The sequence below is a fragment of the Amblyraja radiata genome, chromosome 15 (genome assembly GCF_010909765.2).
Source record: "Amblyraja radiata isolate CabotCenter1 chromosome 15, sAmbRad1.1.pri, whole genome shotgun sequence".
Taxonomy (NCBI): Eukaryota; Metazoa; Chordata; class Chondrichthyes; order Rajiformes; family Rajidae; genus Amblyraja; species Amblyraja radiata.
Window position 1 is genome coordinate 9,320,303 of NC_045970.1, and position 19,436 is coordinate 9,339,738.

At 40.1% G+C, this 19,436-nt stretch overlaps 1 protein-coding gene across 6 annotated transcripts in view; it reads right to left on the bottom strand.

Annotated features, from left to right (window-relative positions):
- The window catches only part of blnk (B cell linker), a 200,726-nt gene that overhangs the window by 62,521 nt on the left and 118,769 nt on the right, over positions 1–19,436 (bottom strand). For 4 of the 6 annotated variants that reach the window (XM_033033624.1, XM_033033622.1, XM_033033626.1 and 1 more), the window contains 4 exons: positions 14,861–14,926; positions 12,754–12,810; positions 9,465–9,511; positions 7,439–7,485 (listed from right to left, as the gene is read on the bottom strand). In XM_033033624.1, the coding sequence (XP_032889515.1) occupies positions 7,439–7,485; positions 9,465–9,511; positions 12,754–12,810; positions 14,861–14,926 (217 nt within the window). The remainder of the gene's footprint in view (positions 1–7,438; positions 7,486–9,464; positions 9,512–12,753; positions 12,811–14,860; positions 14,927–19,436) is intronic. The other 2 variants (XM_033033623.1, XM_033033628.1) reach the window with 1 other exon arrangement.

Below are 19,436 nucleotides of genomic sequence, written 5' to 3' on the forward strand. Positions count from 1 at the left end.
TAATAACAGAGACAATGGAAATACAATCATGTTTCTCTGTGATGCTACATCAATGCAATTCTAAGCTTTAGTTTTAGTTTAGCTTAGAGATACAGCGCGGAAACTGACCCTTCGGCCTTCGATCCATCGTGTCCGCGCCGACCAGCGATTCCCGCACATTAACACTATCCTACACCCACTCAGGGCAACTTACAGTTATACAAAGCCAATTAACATACAAACCTTCACGTCTTTGGAGTGTGGGAGGAAACCGGAGATCCCGGGGGAAACCCATGCAGCTCACAAGGAGAACATAAACTCTGTGCAGACAGCACCCGTAGTCAGGATCAAACCCGGGTCTCTGGCGCTGCAAGGCAGCAACTCTACCGCTGCGCCAACATGCCGTGTCAAACTAATTTGACACTTTATATTAAAATTTACATTAAATGTGCAATGTGATTTGTCATGCAGTTTGCAGTTGGTGCAGATGTAATGAGTTGTTTCCATAACACATTTCGTATGAATGTCTGAATTAAATTTCTTGTGCAGTTTTGATTAATTGAATAAGGAACATGTTCATTGTGTCTCGGATAACATGTTGTCAACTAATTTCCATCTTTCTTTAAATCTCCTCCCTTTGCTTTCAATCCCCATATGAAACAAAAGGCCAGATTTTACTTTCCAAGTACCAGGATTGTAACTAACACTCTCTGTTAGTTATGCTTAAAAGGTACAACTGCAGAAAAGAGACAGATATGCTGAAAATCTTGTTGGATTATTTACATTTTAAAATAATTTGAATTTAACACTTTTTATTTATATTGGAAGTACTATAGAAAATAGAGAAATGGATAAAATGAGGAAGACTTTTTAAAGTTTTGCTACAATTCATTGTAATTGTTATGTAGAAACAAGGAACTGCAGATGCTGGTTTACAAAAAAGGACACCGGGTGTTGGAGTAACTCAGCAGGTCAGGCAGCATCTCTGGAGAATATGATTAGGTGGTGTTTTGGAATCGGGTTATTTTTGCATATCTCTTTCCTCTTGCTCTCTCTCATAATGTAATCTTCCCTTCTTTTTATTTATCTTTCTGCATATGATAATATGCACAGTCTGAAGAAGGGTCTCGACCCGAAATGTCACCTATTCCTTTTCTCCAGAGATGTGATCTGACCCGCTGAACTACTCCAGCTTTTTGTATCTATCTGTGATAATATTGAATTCACTTTCCGCTTAGTCCTGGTGATGTTTACTTGGTAACATGTTTACGGAGATGCACAGATGTTTTCCCTGTTCTGGTTGTGTGGTTTCCTGCACTGTGATGTTATAAACCTACACTTTTCAGCAAGTTACAACAGAGAAAACGATAAAAAGAATAGATGTAAGTGCTAATTTATCCAATGACAGATACAAAAATCCAGCTGCAGTGATTAATGGATTTTTGTGGAACTTTTCCACAGCCCTGCTGAACTTTTGAATCATAGCCTTTATATTCCCAATTTCGTGCTCGTATCTGCCAGTTTGGCTGTAAATTACATCCACTTCGGAGCAAGCAATATGAGAGGGAGGATTTATCAACTTTTAAGAATGATATCTATTGTACACCATAAAGAAATATTATTTTTTCCCTCCTACATATTATTTTTTTGTATTGTTGCTGGGTCAGAATCGATGAAGTCGCCATCTCGCACATAAATGGGAAAACAAGTGGTTCAATGGGATGACGGACCATCACTTTCTCAGGCGAACCAGACAGCAACAATGGTCTAGTCCACTAATAACACTCAAAGGAAATTTAAAAGCACTATCTGTTAATTTTCTTTAAAAAGATAGGGTTTAGAAATTTGTGTAGGAAAGAACAGCAGATGCTGCTTTAAATCGAAGGTGGACACAAAATGCTGGAGTAACAGCGGGTGAGGCAGCATCTCTGGAGAGAAGGAATGGGCGTCGTTTCGGGTCGAGACCCTTCTTCGGACTTAGAAATTCCTTAGCTTCTTAAAAATATTGTTGATTTAGCCATTTTTCAGGGGAGCTGTCTTAGCACGAATATAAAGATAAAGAGGCCCAAGGCGTTGCATGCTAAAGATCAGTGTTGCATTTTGTGCATTAAAATGCTTCCCCTTCTGGAGTGTGCAAACTAAAATAGAGTTTGGGAGGGGAGTTGTGCAGTTGGTGGGGTAAGGAAGATCAGGATATGTTGTCACAGAAGGCTGTGGAGACCAAGTCAATGGATATTTTTAAGGCAGAGATAGACAAATTCTTGATTAGAACGGGTGTCAAGGTTTAAGGGGAGAAGGCACGAAAATGACAGATTGACACAAAAAGCTGGAGTAATTCAGCGGGACAGGCAGCATCTCTGAAGAGAAGGAATGGATGACGTTTCGTCTCGACCCAAACCATCGCCCAGTCCTTCTCTCCAGAGATGCTGCCTGGCCCGCTGAGTTACTCCAGTACTTTGTGTCTATCTTTGGTTTAAACCAGCATCTGCAGTTCCTTCCTACACACAGGCAAATGGGATTAGGAGGCAGAGATCAGCTATGATTGAATGGCGGAGAAGACTCGATGGGCTGTATGGCCTAATTCTACTCCTATAACTTGTGAACTTGTGTGATATCAATTGCATAGAGGAAATAAGTACTTTGATGGGTACGAGGGAAGGGGAAATACTCATCTGTTGGGAGCTCAGGACAAGCAAGCAATCCGGGGTAAAGGGATGGCCAGAAACAGCCCAACAATTCTGGTGGATGAAATTCTGATGAGAGACTAGGATGCCGGTGGAGTTGTGGGGGTCTGATTTGGGATTGGGGTTGGGATAGTGATGGTCAAACATGGACTGAGTGGATGTTGACACAGAGCTGGTTGAAGACATGGGGACATAACACAGATGGACTAGTGAATAATGAGGGTTATGGCTCCCAGAGTGGTGTGGTTTGGTGGCCATGGTAAAGCCATCATATGGAATACATTTGTAAGTTAGGATACTGTGATGATTGCCCAGTGCCACACTTCAAGGTCTATGTGTATGAGGGAACTGCAGATGCTGGCTTACACCAAAGGTAGACAAAAAAAACTCAGCAGGACAGGCAGTATCTCTTGATAGAAGGAATTGGTGCCGTTTTGCCGTTTTGGGTTGAGACCCCTCTTCAGACTGCAGAGAGTCAGGGGAGAGGGCGACATAGAGATATGGAAGGGGAAGATCAAGGAGAATGTAGAATAGACCATTGTTAGCTAGGGGAAGGTGACAATGAGGCATACAATGATCTATGATTTGCTCAGGTTGGACTCCATCAACTAACACTGAAGCAGGTCTCACTCATGCTGTGAAGTCCTGCCTGTGCATCAGTAGACCAAACTTTCCGCGCACCTCACCGCCACGCATTGTTAATGTTTCAGATACACAGAGGGTGAGGTAGGGAGACTTGGCATATCTCAAAGAGAATAAGCAATTTGCCTTAAAAAGTGCATTTTTATTGCAATTGTATTGCATGCTGCATACGAATGTTGCTCAACTCAGCAGAATTTCCAGTTCAGATGTTCATCATTCCTGGCACATTTCTCACTTTGTTATTTTCTTTTGAGCATATCCACCATTTGCTAAAAAAACCCAAATTATTCTATAGCCAAGTTTACATGCCCCTTGAAATCAAAGTTTTATGGGAGTCATCCTGAAATTATGCATATAAGGTCATAAGGTCATGTGATATGAGCAGAATTAGGCCATTCGGCCCATCAAGTCTACTCTGGCATTCAATCAAAGCTGATCAATCTCTCCCTCCTAAACCCATTCTCCTGCCTTCTCCCCATAGCCTCTGACACCTGTACTAATCAAGAATTTATCTATCTATGCCTTAAAAATATCCACTGACATGGCCTCCACAGCCTTCTGTGGCAAAGAATTCCATAGATTCACCACCCACTGTCTAAATAAATTTCCCCTCATCTCCTTCCTAAATGAACTTCCTTTGATTCTGAGGCTATGACTTCTAGTCCTAAGCTCTCCCACTAGTGGAAACATCCTCTCCACATCCACTCTATCCAAACTTCACTATTCTGTATGTTTTAATTAGGTCCCCCCTCATTCTTCTAAACTCCAGCGAGTACAGGCCCAGTACCTACAAACGCTCATCTTAGGTTAACCTACTCATTCCTGAGATCATTTTTGTAAACCTCCTCTGGACCCTCTACAGAGCCAGCACATCCTTCCTTAGATATGGTGTCCAAAATTGCTCACGATATTCCAAATGGGGCCTTACCAGCACCTTATAGAGCCTCAGCATTACATCACTGTTTTTGTATACAAGCCCTCTTGAAATAAATGCTAGAAAATATATTTTCTTTGATGATTATTATTTGATTTCAAAAGCAAAGTGTGAATATCTCAAAATGTCTAATTTCTTATCAGCAAAATCTATGAATATTTTCAAAATAACAACATGTTTAATGTACAAGGTGGGTCATTGCAATTTATAGGTAATAAATTCATAATTTTCATTGGATTGAAAATATTCCTTCCGAAGACTACAAAGGACACCTTTTCCCCAAAGCATGGAACACAATGTTCCACAGCTTCTCATTGATTCTGAAGGCCATTGGGTTTCCATGACGGAGCAGTAAAAAACAAATGAGCTTTGGTTAATCATGCATTGGGAGCTTACTCTGGCCAAAATGTGACTGATTATATCAAGTGTGCAATGTGAACAGGGACACCAGCAATTTATTATTAGTGAAAATTGCTTTGTTATATGCAAATTACTGGCTGCAGTTATGTTGCAGGGTTACAGAGAAATATCCAATTTGAATAAAGGTGTCACCATTGTGGAAATTTCCAGTGCAGGATGACATTCTTAATGAGGCAGATCCGATGGGTTCTGTACTTGGCATACATTTATTTAGTCCTGTGTCAGTTGTACGTTAATACCGGCCTACACGATCTCCCTGTTACCAAACACTTTAACTCCCCTTCCCATTCCCACACTGACTTCTCTGTCCTGGGTCCTCTCCATTGTCAGAGTGAGGCTAATCACAAATTGGAGGAACAGCAACTCATATTTCACTTGGACAGCTTACACCCCAGCGGTATGAGCATTGACTTCTCTAACTTTGTAATCCTTGCATCCCCTCTCTCTCCACACTCCCCTACCCTAGTGGCCGTACTAGTTTTACTGTCATCCTGTTGAGTTCCACTGTCTGTCGTGGACTCATTATCACCTAATCCACAACCAACAATGGACCGTTGTGGACTCCACATTTCCATGGTTATTGTTACTTTCTGCATATCTACCATTCATTTATCCTAAGTACCGTCTTCATCTCTCATTTCCCTTTCCCCTGACTGTCTGAAGAAGGGTCTCGATCCAAAACGTCACCTTTCCTTTTCTCCAGAGATGCTGCCTGACCTGCTAAGTTACTCCAGCTTTTTGTGTCTGTCCACCATTAAATTATTTATGGCCATGCCTCTAAATGTTAAGAAGTCGTTTTTCAAAAAACTGCTCTACTGAATGCAAGTTTATAAGTTAATGTTTACCTGCAGATTGCAGAAGCTGAGGTCATAGAGTTATACAGCATGGGAACAGGCCCATCGATCCAACTTGCCCTTGCCAACCAAGATGCCTCATCTACACTAGTCCCACATGCTCACGTTTGGCCATATCCCTCTAAAGCTCTCCTAAATGTGTATCTATCTAAATGTCTGTTAAATGTCATTATAGTACCTGCCGCAACCACCTCTTCTGGCAGTGCGTTCCACATACCCACCACCCTCTGTGTGAAAACGTTGCCCCTCAGGTTCCTATTAAATCATTCTCCTCAACTTAAATATTTCTCCTCTGGTTCTTGATTCCTCTACTCTGGGTAAATGACTGCGCATTTACTCTATCTATTTCCCTGATGATCATATACACCTCTATAATATCACCATTCATCTTGCTGTGCTCTAAGGATAAAGTCCTAGGCTGCTCATCCTCTACACAGGCCCCTAGACTGATCCCAGGATTGAGTAGGTTAACCTATGATGAGCATTTGTCGGCACTGGGCCTGAACTCGCTGGGGTTTAGGAGAATGAGGGGGGACCTCATTGAAACATAGAGAATAGTGAAAGGCTTGGATAGAGTGGATGTGGAGAGGATATTTCCACCAGTGGGAGAGTCTAGGACTAGAGGTCATAGCCTCAGAATTCAAGGACGTTATTTTAGGAAGGAGATGAAGAGAAATTTATTTGGTGGGGGGGGAGGTAATCTGTGGATTTCTTTGCCACAGAAGGCTGTGGAGGCCATCAGTGGATATTTTTAAGGCAGAGATAGATAGATTCTTGATTAGTATGGGTGTCAGAGGTTATGTGGAGAAGGCAGGAGAATGGGGTTAGGATGGAGAGATAGATCAGCCATGATTGAATGGTGGAGTAGACTTGAAGGGCAAATGGCCTACTTCTACTCCTATCACATGACCTTATGACCCTGCCTGGGCCCTGCCATTCACTGTGAAGGTCCTGTCCTGGTTTGATTTCCCAAAATGCAACACCTCACACTTATCTGCATTAAACTCTATTAACCATCCCGCATCACACTTGCCCAACTAATTAAGATTTTTTTGCTGTAATTTTTGATAAAGATCTTCGCTACCTACAATATCAGTATCATCTGCAAACTTATTAATCACGCCTTCTACATTCTCATCCAAATCATTGACATAAATCACAAACATCAATGGGCCCAGCACAGATCCCTGAGTCACAATACTAGTCACAGACCTCCTGCCTGCTAAACAACCTTGCACATCACCCTCTGCTTCCTTCCATGGAACCAATTGTCTATCCACTTGGCTAGATCTGCCAGGATCGTATGTGATCTAACCTCCCAGAGCAGCCTGCCATGTAGAACCTGATCAAAAGCCATGCTGAAGGCCATGTAGACCATACCCACAGCTTTGCCTTCATCAACCATTTTTGTTACTTCTTTAAAAAACTCAATCAGATTAATGAGACATGATCTTCCACGTACAAATCCATGTAGACGAGCCCTAATTGACCTCTGTCTATCCAAGTTCATATTTATGGGGGAGGGGAAATTAGATTTATTCTGTAAACCATTTTTGCATTTGGGGTGTGGAGTGGCTTGTGCCTGTTGGACATGATGTCTGTACATGATGTGCAGTGTCTGCCTGGAAATACCACAGGTAGTGATTCTTAATGGTGGGCAGAACTATGATTAGATCATAAGATCATAAGTGATACAAGGCGAATTAGGCTGAATCATGTCTCTTCCACCATTCAATCATGGCTGACCTATCTCTCCATCCTAACCCCATTCTCCTGCCTACTCCCCATAACCTCTGACACCTAATCCAGAACATATCCTACTTTACATATCCTACAAGAACATTTACAACCCCTTTACAACATTAGGAGCCCTCTCAGTTGAAGTGTTTTATATAATTAGTGACATTCCAGTTTTAAACACTTACAAATTCATTGTCAGACCACCGTTCACCACCAGGTCCTTCAGCTCCTTCTAATTAATAGAATAAGAAAATATATTTTCAGTAACCAAAATAATGATGTTATTCCATACTTTGGAATGACATGAAGCAAAACAAATCATTAGTAGGGTGGAAGGGCTGCAATTTAGATTCTGGAGAACCAAGTTTACTTTTGACAGACACAAAATGCTGGAGTAACTCAGCGGGACAGGCAGCATCCCTGGATAGAGGAATGGGTGACGTTTCAGGTCAAGACCCTTCTTCAGACTGAGAGAGTCTGGACCCGAAACTTCACCCTTTCCTTCTTTCCGGAGATGCTGCCTGTTCTGCTGAGTTACCCCAGCATTCTGTGTTCTATCTTCTGTGTAAACCAGCATCTGCAGTTCCTTCCGATACAAGTTTAATCAATTGTTCGCTGATAGCCCATTGAGAAATGGAAAACCTCTGGTCAAAAATTCACATTTTTAAGCAACAATTTATAAACAAAGCCAATGGTAGAGTGAGCCTTTCACAATAATAAGTATGATCTGATTTAACTGATAATCCATGTTGTTTCCTGGAAGTTCCAACATGGCTAGAATGCGGTGAAGGGTCCATACATGTATCACAATCAAGGAACATAGCATCAGGGAACTTTTGAACAATCCACTGGAGGACTCCGTGGGTCGGGCAGCGACTGTGAAGGGAAGAAATTGCATTGAAAACAAAGGTTTCAAAGGTCTTTTATTGTCACGTGTACCAATTAAGGTACAGTGATATGCAAATTACCACCAGTAGGACACCTTTGATACAGTTTCAACCCAAAATGTCAACAATTGCATTCTCCCCACAGATGCTGCCTGACTTGCTGAGTTCCTCCAGCAGATTGCTTGTTGATCCAGATTCCAATATCTGCAGTATTTTACGTATTCAAGATTAGTTTTTATATGCATATAGGGACTAGACTTCTTCCATTTTATAATAATGCAGCTTTAAATCTTACACTTGTCTCCTATAAGTTTCTAACAAAACCTAGCATGTTTAGAAAATACAAGTTTAAGCTGCAGTTGCACAGTGGACTTGTAGGTGGTTTGAAATGAAAAACCTGATTTAACATTGAGCTTTGTTCACAAACACTCATCAAAATGTTATATCCATTGTAAATCTGTGGTAATTCTTTCCAAAGTGATTGAAGGCAGGGGAATTGGTTGTTATGTTATGCATGTGTGCGTTCGTCAGGACCTGCCAAGCATCAGTTGCAATGAAAATCACTTACATTTTAATGTGTTTCACTCAAAAATAAATAGGGCTTTGTATGTTCAATCATGATATCATTTTTCAAAATTCATAAATCTTAATCTTATCATTCCCTGCTGTGAAAGCTGTGATAAATATTCATGCTGTTGTTCTTGCTATGATCAAGGACTTCACTCCTGAAAGTTTTTGAATTAATTAAGCAAAATTAAATGATCTTCAAATTTCTCTCTCAGATTCAGGTAAGAAAACAAATCCTATTCACTTTTAAAAGTATAAATTCGGACGCAGCCCAGAACACCACACAAACCAACCTCCCTTCTATTGACTTCATTGAAACCTCACGCTGCCTCGGCAAGGCCAGCAGCATAATCAAGGATGAGTCGCACCCTGGCCACTCCCTCTTCTCCCCTCTCCCATCAGGCAAAAGGTATAGAAGTGTGAAAATGCACACCTCCCAATTCAGGGACAGTTTCTTCCCAGCTGTTATCAGGCAACTGAATCATCCTACCACAATTAGAGAGTGGCCCTGAACTACTGTCTACCTCTTTGATGACCCTCAGACTGTCCTTGATCGGACTTTGCTGGCTTTACCTTGCAGTAACGTTATTCCTCATGTACCTGTACATTGTAAATGGATTGATTGTAACCATGTATTGTCTTTCTGCTGACTGGTTAGCACACAACAAAAGCTTTTCATTGTACCTCGGCACACGTGACAATAAACTAAACTAAAACAGAAACTGAAACTGATCAACATTTGTGTAGACAACTTTACCTGTGTAATCTCTATGAGGAACAGTAGGTGGTGCTTGCTTAGTGATTCTGCAGCAATTAAGAGAAAAATAGATTAAATAATCATCAGGCCAAAAGCTTCGATGGCAGGGAATGTTACATTTCAAATTGTTAGTATTTTCAGTACAACATGCACTAGGCCTTATTCAGCTGTAAAAGCAATTCCAAGTTAGTCAATGCATTCTAGAAGCATGACAGTATTTGGGTCACTGTCAGAGGTCATGTGAGTGAAGTTAGCTCTTTGAATAGCATCTGGTGAGTAAACAAAATGAGCCATTGATGTTACACACATATGCTTACAAATTTCTGACCTGACCTTCAAGAGGATATGATGGAGGTTCTAACGCCAGTTATAGGACGGCGATCCTTTCCCAAATGATTTGTTGGTTCACCTTGAGGACCATTACTGTCACTACAGGGAAGATTCAGCGATTACATGAACATTCTCCTGCAGTTCATCTGTTTTCTATCAACACAGTATCAGCTGATACTGAAGCCAGGAGCCAGGTTATATAAATGGGGAAAAGGAATACTGAGATATTAATAGCTCCCATTTGTCACTTGGAACCTAAACTACCAAAACCTCACCTTCACTTAGCCACTAAAATGAATTTAGTCAGTTCATTTTAGGAATTGGTTCAAATAGGCAGAGCATGCTAGGAAAGTGGTCCAACATTGCATTAAGATTGGTGTCACATCATGGGATCCTGCTTTTCCAGCAGAGTAATTTGGGAGGAGGCATATAGGTCACCTTATTGAATGTCCTGGTACATCAGAACAGCAGATGTTGCAAAGCACCAAAGCAAGTGTGGTGATGAATGCTGATATCGGAACATGAGGCCATTAATTTGTTGTGAAATACATCTTCAATTAAACTATTTAATTACTGTTAGTATAAAGATAATTATTTGTCTGAACGTTTGGAGAGGGTTTCTGTTTGTTTGAATTCCGCACCAAGTTACTTTCTATCCACCTGAGCGGCCAGATTGGACCTTGGTTTAATGTGGCACTACACTGACAATAGTACCATCTGATGTAAAGTGCTCAGTTCTCATGATCCCAACCGCAAGGTGGGATCACTAGGGACAATTTACAATTTTACCAAGCCATTTAACCTACAAACCAGTATGTCTTTGGAATGTGGGAAGAAACCGGTGCACCCGGACAAAATCCACGCGGGTCACGTGGAGAACGTACAAACTCCGTACAGACAGCACCCATGGTCAGGATCGAACCCGGGTCCCTGGTGCTGTAAGGCAGCAACTCTACCGCTGCGCCACTGTGCTGTAATCTGCAAATAAATCTCACCGGTGACAACTTGTTTTTTTCAAGAATACCAGTAAATAATTAATTTTAGTATTTTTACCTATGATGCAAATGACTTGGCTCTCGGCATGCTGTTATACTCAAGCAATTATGCTTAAGCTTTAATCATAATTCTTTAGCAATTTATATGGTATTGACCAATAAAGACCAGAAAAATAGGCAACATGTGCCCAAAATGACGGTACTGAAGTGTCTTTTCTAACCAAAGTGTTCTTGTTCTAGAAACTCATTGTAATAGATTAAATAAACCTGCCTAATTTTAAAAGAGGTCACAAAGCATTGAATTGGAACAGAAAGTCTCTACAGTATTGCATGTAACAGAATCCCACCCATTTCTGGCACGAAAGATATGCCTGGTAAATACATAGCTGCTGCATTCACTGTGAATAGGACAGAACTGTTAGCTTCGCCACGCTATACTGATTGTACAAAAGAATAATCACTCAACTTGAAATGGGCAAAGAAATTTAGGCTCTTTAAATCATGGAGGATCTCATTAAATCCACCAAAAGACTTTGATAATATTTTTTTGGAAAATTAGCGGAACTATTTTTCTTTTTACAATGTATATGGACAGTCTCACAAAATCGGCATCTTATTGAATTCCTAAGTGTATGTCCAAATGTACCATATTTCCTTGAATAGCAATTCCTTTCAATATTCACTGTTCAAAGATAAATGCACAGTAGCTCACATATTTGAGTCATTTTTTGTTTACCTACATTATTTACTCTTTTAAGATTTACAGGTCATTAATGATATGTTATCATTCAATAACATTATCACCATTATATCCATTGAAAGGACTGTGTAAAATTGCGAGAGGCAGTATGTATAATCATAAGAGGCATAGATAGGGTAGATAGAACCTTTATTCCTGGGTAGAGATTTCCAACACTAGAGGGCCCAGCTGTAAGGCGAGAGGGGGAAAGTTTAATGGAGAAATGCGGGGCATTTTGTTAGTGGTGATTGTCTGGAATGTGCTGTCAGGGTTGGAGGTGAAAGCAGCGACGATTGAGACATTTATGAGGCTTTTAGATAGGCACATGGAAGTGCAGAAAATAGAGGGATATGGTTCATGTGCAGGCAGGTGAGATCAGTTTAACTCGGCATAGTGTTCAGCACAAACATTGTGGGCCAAAGGGCCTGTTCCTGTGCTGTACTGTTGTATGTTCTATGAATGCATATAACGAGTTGTACCTTAAGCTTTGTGTTGCCATGCAACTATAGAGCTTTGATTCAATAGGCAAGTCTGTACACCAACCCATGTAGACCGATCAGTTATGGATTTATTCCTGGAATAGATGTTATGTACTAGCAAAGTACATTGATATCAAAGTTTAAAATATTTAAAAATATCACTTCCCCATCCTGTAAAAATGCACCTGTTGTTCACTGATGAGGAAGTAGCAACAATACCATCGTAAATATACTTTTGCTACTGGCTGTGCCAACTTTGTACGGTAAAATAGCAGGAACTAATCTTAAAGAAAAAATAAATTATAAACATTTGCAGTCTACCTAACAGTAAAACTTAACCCTAAATGTGCTTTTCAATTGAAGATGTGAAATATTGTACAGCTTCGAGCCTTATTATAAGCAAAAGTATATTTGAACAGGAATGCAATGAAAACAATACTCAAGGAAATATGATACCTTTAGACAGAGGGACATAAATTAAGTCTTTTGATTCAATTCCAAATTTATACTTTTTTGTCGTTGTGAATGAAAGTGTTTTGAGCAATTGGCCTCATAATACTTATCTGCTGTGATTATTCCTTTTTCTACAATATGTATTAGTATCAGTAAAGTTAAAAACAAATACACGGACTAATTGCCTGCAGTTAGAAACACAGCTTTAAACCGTTCTTGGTTAGTGCAACAGACAAATCCTGGAGCACACTGAGAATAAAAAGAATAAGCAGGCTTTCCGTGTTCCTTCATACCGATCCCAAGTATTTTTCCCAGTTTTACGCATCGCTGCCACTTGCACATTTTGGAACCTATGAGTCGGAGGAAAGGCTCACATCTTAACAAACGTGGTTTTATTAATTAGCACAATCCCAAAACATGATTTTTTTTCTCGGAATACATTTTTTCACGGGACAAATCAGGAAGCAGTTTTGTTAAATTTGGGGAAGATCAAATGGCCATTAAATAACCGCGTCTCATCAATCACTTTGCCATCTTTTCAACAGCAAAATGAAATAAGTTGTAAAGAAACATGAAAAAAACCAAAGGTAGACAAATATGCTGGAGAAACTCAGTCTGAAGAAGGGTTTCGGCCCGAAACGTTGCCTATTTCCTTCGCTGAGTTTCTCCAGCATTTTTGTCTACCTTCGATTTTTCGGTATCTGCAGTTCCTTCTTAAACATTAAAAAAAACAAATATACGTTTTAAATGAGGTAGATTATAACAAAACTATTTGTTTTAGTGAAAGATACGTGAGATAGATAAAGGAGTCATAAGATTGAAACCTGGAAAGACAACGAACATTTCAATTTTTCAAATGACCACCATCGATGATCATCAGAACTAGATTTCAGAAACAATAATAAACAGATAAAAATGTTGAAAGAGAATATTAAATGGGTCAAATAATGACTGACTTAGTGAAATTGAATTTTTGAGTGATAATTATTGTTTTAAATTTCAAATATGTTTGATAACAATGAGCATTTCCCTCATAACCAATCACTCCTGAAAAGAAGCATTCCACAGGATGCAGAACTAGCATTCCAATTTCTAAATATACTGCAATTCCTTAATTTGCAATTCTTTCACATTTGTAAAGTAATCTGTGCCATGAAGAATGACCCGAAAATGGTCAGTGAGTAATCAATTAGCAATTAAATTCAACACTCAGATCCCCCTCAGAACAAAGCAAAGCAGCTTTATTTTCTTGTTTCCTATCCTTCCTGTAATGTAGACATATTGATGTGGGGAATGATAGGCTTGACACCCCATGATTGACTTGCACTATCAAGACCCACAGGAATAACTTGTTTGGCTGAGGTTCCTTAGAGCAAAACAGTAGGCAAACAGATGGAGGGGGCGTTCCCCAATTATTGCAGAAGAATTCCCAGGAATATTCAGCTACAATGCCAGTGAGTCTGGTGAAGGGAAGGGTTACGTGAAGGCCATTGCAATAACTGTAATCCATGAATACAATGGTGTCTGGATCTAACATAGTCTCAAACCAGGCTCCACTTGAAATGAATAAATCAGAGGAAGAGAGGGAAATAAGCTCCATATTCGAACTTAAAAAAGGGATCCATACAGCATTGTAACACCAATAAGACCATTTTAGCTGTCAGAATAATTGCTGTCAGAATAATTTGTCCCTAGTGTGTGGAAAGGGCATTTGAGAGAAATAATTAGACAATAGAAGCAAGATTAAAAAATATGGTATCCAGAGGAGAAAGATGGATAAAGAGGCAGAGAAATAAGAAAGATTGATAGTAGTAGGATCCACTAGGGTAGTAGGTGTCTAAGCAGCTGAAGACATGGTCAGTCAATGTGGCGCAAAGGAAACTGTATTTGTTCCAAAGACAAAGGAGGGAGAAGTTTGAGAAAGAACTGCGGATGCTGGTAAAATCGAAGGTAGACACAAAATGCTGGAAAAACTCAGCGGGTGAGGCAGCATCTATGGAGAGAAGGAATTGGCGACGTTTTGGGTTGAGATCCTGTCTATCAAGGAGGGTGATATCATTTTCAAGCAAAACAATTATAAGCTAACAGCAGATATTCAACATCACTATATTTGATACATTTGCTTTCATGATTGGAATGTTCAAGTCTTCATTTACTTGGAAGTTAAAAAAGCTATGAATCTTGTGAGATTAAAGATACTGTACTCAGCATAACCAAGAATGCTCAGGCCTTCATCGAGAAAGAAGGAGTGAAATAAAAGAAGCTGTGCCTCACCGTTTGTTCAGGAAAATGAGACGTTCAGATATTGCAGCTAATTCATAACCTTCCTAAAATTAGCAGCAATACATGAAAGGTAGGTTTATGAATGATATAGTTACTTAGAATAAAACATAAACTTACTTTTTAAACTTCCTGATAATCCCACCTTCATTCTTTTTAATGTCCTGCACTATTCTTTGTATTTGCCTGTGAAAAGGAAAAGACAAGAAATACTTGTTAGTCCAAACATCTTTCTCTAGTCACAGAAAGGTACATTGCAGAGCATTGACCATTTAATCTTAAATCAAGAGTCAAGAGTGTTTTATTGTCCTATGTCCTGGATGGGACAATCAAATTCTTACTTGCTGCAGCACAACAGAATATGTGAACATAGTACATAATGGGGGAAGAGAAAAAAAAATAAAAAATTTAATAAATAACAAATATAGTGCAATAATAATAATAGTATTTCACAGTTCAGAGCTTATTCGTTGTTCTGTTTAATAGCCTTATCACTGTGGGGAAGTAGCTGTTCCTGAACCTGGACATTACTGTTTTCAGGCTCCTGTACCTTCTTCCTGATGGCAGTGGTGAGATGAGTGTGTGGCCAGGATGGTGTGGGTCTTTGATGATGTTGGCTGCCTTTTTGAGGCAGCGACAACGATAGATCCCTTCGACGGTGGGGAGGTCAAAGCTGGTGATGGACTGGGCAGCGGTCACAACTTTTTATAGTCTTTTTTTGCTCCTGGACACTCAAGTTGCCGAACCAAGCCATGATGCAACCAGTCAGAATGCTCTCTACCGTGCACCTGTAGAAGTTTAGGAGAATCCTCTTCGACATGCCGAATCTCCGCAATCTTCTCAGGAAGTAGAGTCGCTGATGTGACTTCTTAATAATTGCATCGGTGTGCTGTGTCCACTTTAATATTAATGCAGAGGTACTTCAGTGAAGGAAAAAGTGCTCTCTAAAGAATTAGAGCTGATGATTCTGGTCAGGATAGTAATAACCCATACCACTTGACAAGACTTCAAATTAATTGGTATATTATCTAATTTTGTCTAAGGAGCCAGCACAATTATAATCAAAATGAGTATTAAAAGGGTGGCATAAAGTGATCCGCTTCCTGTTGCTCATAAATATGATACAATACCACTTTATTTATCCCAGACTGGTCTGCCACCAGACAAAATATACGGTTACAAGGCATTGAATGTGGCACGTGTATGATAATAATAATAATGACATTTAAATGGCCAGTTATTACAGCACAATATTGCTCAAACATGAAATTAAATTATTGTGTGGAAAAGACCAGGATGAGGGATATGCAAAGGTGGGGGTCAGTCTACCCCACGACAGAAAGGGGAGGAGTTGTACAGTTTGATAGCCACAGGGAGAAAGGATCTCCTGTGGCGTTCTGTGCTGCATCTTGATGGAACCAGTTTGTTGCTGAAGTTGCTCCTCAGGTTGACCAGTGTGTCATGGAGTGGGTGAGCTGCATTGTCCAAATGCTCCACAGTTTGAGGAGCATCCTCCTTTCCGTGACCACCTCCGATGAATCCAACTCTACTCCCAGGACAGAGCCAGCCTTCCTGTTGAGCTTGTTAATCCTGTTGCCGTCCGTGGCTTTCGCTCTGCTGCCCCAGCACATGACAGTGAAGAAGATGACACTGGCAAATGCCAGCTGGCATCTTTTAGAAACGGTGGATGCGGTGAGAAAATAGATCTACATTCTTTTGTCACGTTCTCCATGGCACTGTCACCTTGGAACACGTCTAAAGAATGGGAACTTGGTTGAAGTGTCAGAAGCCAGGGCTGAAAATTAAATTGTAATTTGTATACAGTGACTTTTGCCAGAATGAATCAAAAAAGGGCAAGGATAATTCAGCTGAGTTTTGAAACAGTCTTTTTTGGAAAAAGAAAATGGAATGTAAATTTATTTAATAGAATGAACATTTATAAATTTTCATTATGTAAATAATGAAAAATTATAAAGGGAACCAAGTGAAAAAGCAATCCCCATTAAGATGATAGATTATCCACAAAGAAATGAGCCTTTGTAACAGAATCTGCCCAGAAAGCAATATGGAAATGAAACCAACACAACCTCTTGTTGTCAGGTATAGAAGAGAAGGGTTAGAGTTTGTAATTGTATTTTTCACAACATGGGCACATTTTTGTTACTCCCTTTGAGAACAATCCCAATATCTTCCCACTTCAGCACGATTTCAATGTCCTGGCCTTAACTACTCAATTTGCAAGCAATTCTACCAGTCTGTGATCATCAATGTAATATAATGGTTGCTGTTGTGTTTTCTAGGTTTGTCATTCACAACTCTCACACTTGCAGTCACATCCTGCCTGCCCTACACATATTGACTGTCAGCTGTTTAAATTGACACCAATGTTTTCACTCACCAGTAAATCCGTCAATATTTCTGTAGAAAATATGAAACTTTGTCAGTGAAATTGGAAACTGTCAGTGTTAACTTGTTAAATTACTTAGATGGTAGGGTGCAAGTCTGATTGAATCAGTTGGACAGATATTACTTTCTCCAATTGTTAGTTGAACACAATTTATGGCAGGAATGTATTCAGATTGGAGTGTATTGTAGTGCCACAGATAATAAAAGACAAATCAGCAAAGCTTTACTGCCTCATCTTCTGCGCTGATTCTCGAATGCGGTTGACACTAGGCATAACCTGTAATACACTGGAGGAGTCGGTAGGTCAATTCTAATCCCAAAATTCCTTGTCAACATTCAGTTGATAATGTCTCAACTAAATGTAAATGGAGACGGAAGGAACTGCAGATGCTGTTGTTAATAAAAAGAGACACAAGTGCTGGAGTATGATAGGGAAGGCAGCATCTGTGTGGAACATTAGGTTTCTGGTCAGGACCCTTCTTCAGACCAACTGACTGTCAAGTTTCCTTCTGGAGTAACTCAGTGGGACAGGCAGCATCTCTGGAGCGAAGGAATGGAAGACCCATCTTCAGACTTCTAGATTTGTCATTCACAACTCTTAAACTTCAGTCTTGACCCATTCTCAGCCCAAGAACGGTCTTGACACATTCCTTCTCTCCAGAGATGCTGCCTGTCTCACTGAGTTACTCCAGCATTTTGTGTCTATCTTTGGTGTCAACCAGCAGCTGCAGTTCCTTCCTACACAAGTTTCCTTCTGGGTTCGGCATTGGCCAGGTGGATTATGGTCTGGGTGGTGGTTCTAAGACAATCTGGCTCTGCTGTGCTGGTTCCTTACCACCAAGATCTTTAGGATGGGCTGCTAATGGCTTGATTGTCAATGTATGTGGAGGGACACTGGTGATGCTGGAATCTGGTAACTCAGTGGGTCAGGCATGGGTAGACAAACTCCAGTCTCAAGAAGGTCCCAACCCAAAATGTTGCCTATCCATGTTATCCAGAGATGCTGCCTGACCCGCTCAGTTACTCCAGACTTTGTGTTCAATGCTGGTGTACGTATTATTGAGGGGTATCTGTGGAAGCCCTTAAATGATGGTATCTGAGCAGCTTATTTTATCTACCAATGTGCAGCTCTTCATTGTTAACTATTGAACTGTTCAGCTGCATTTGTTTCCAGAAGACCAGAGAATAGGCTGCCAAGGAATATGTTTAAGATCAAGTTAGATTTTTGGACCAAAAGGAAGTCAAGAGTTATGGGAGCTGGGCAGGAAAAAGCGATTGAGGCCCAGATCAGTTCAACCATGACCTTATTAAATGGCAGAGTAGGATGAGGAGTTGTAGAGACTACTCCTGGCCCAACATCCCTTGCACATTTATCATTAGCACAATTATTACGTAAGTAAGAAAAACCCTGCTGAGGTTTAGTCTCACCTTATTGTTCATATCATGAGCTAAAATATCCTTTAGCTGTGGTGTACATCTATTCACCTGATCTCATTTGAAATCATTGAATAGTCTCAATTTGACATACAAACATTATTATGCTATTCAAACAGTCTTACCCACATATAATAATGAGTAATGATATTTTCATTTTATTACACGCCACCTTTGTTTCTTAAAGATTGAAGGTTATTTGTTGGGTTATTAGGGCACCACGGTAGCGCAGCGGTAGAGTTGCTGCCTTACAGCACCAAAGACCCGGGGTTCTGTCTGTACGGAGTTTGTACTTTCTCCCTGTGACAGCGTGGGTTTTAGCCAGGATCTCCGGTTTCCTCCCACACTCCAAAGACAAATAGATTTGTAGGTTAATAGGCTTGGTATAATTGTAAATTCTCCCTAGTGTGTGTAGGATTGTGTTAATGTGTGAGGATGTCTGGTCGGTGCGGACTCGGTGGGTCGAAGGGCCTGTTTCCGCACTGTGTCTCTAAACTAAAATGGTTATAGTAGGAGGTAGCAAGGCATGAGAGGACTCTTGTTTACACTTTAATTGAGAATTTGTCATTGGAAGAAGATCACTGTGTCATATCAGTTGCAAATGTAGAGCACAAATATTTACCCACAATGAGTGTGTGATATGATACATAATGGCTTTAGAAAAGATGTAATTACCTGGTGTGACGAAATGTATCGAGACAAAAAAATGGTGTGATTGAGGTGGGTTGGACACATTGCTTTTAGAGTTTGAGGAGTTAAGATTAGGAATTAATATACAAGAAGCACAATTTATAAAGTAGCCTTATAGCAATGATATCTCAAGGTATTTTCCTGGAATCACACAGCAGAAATGACA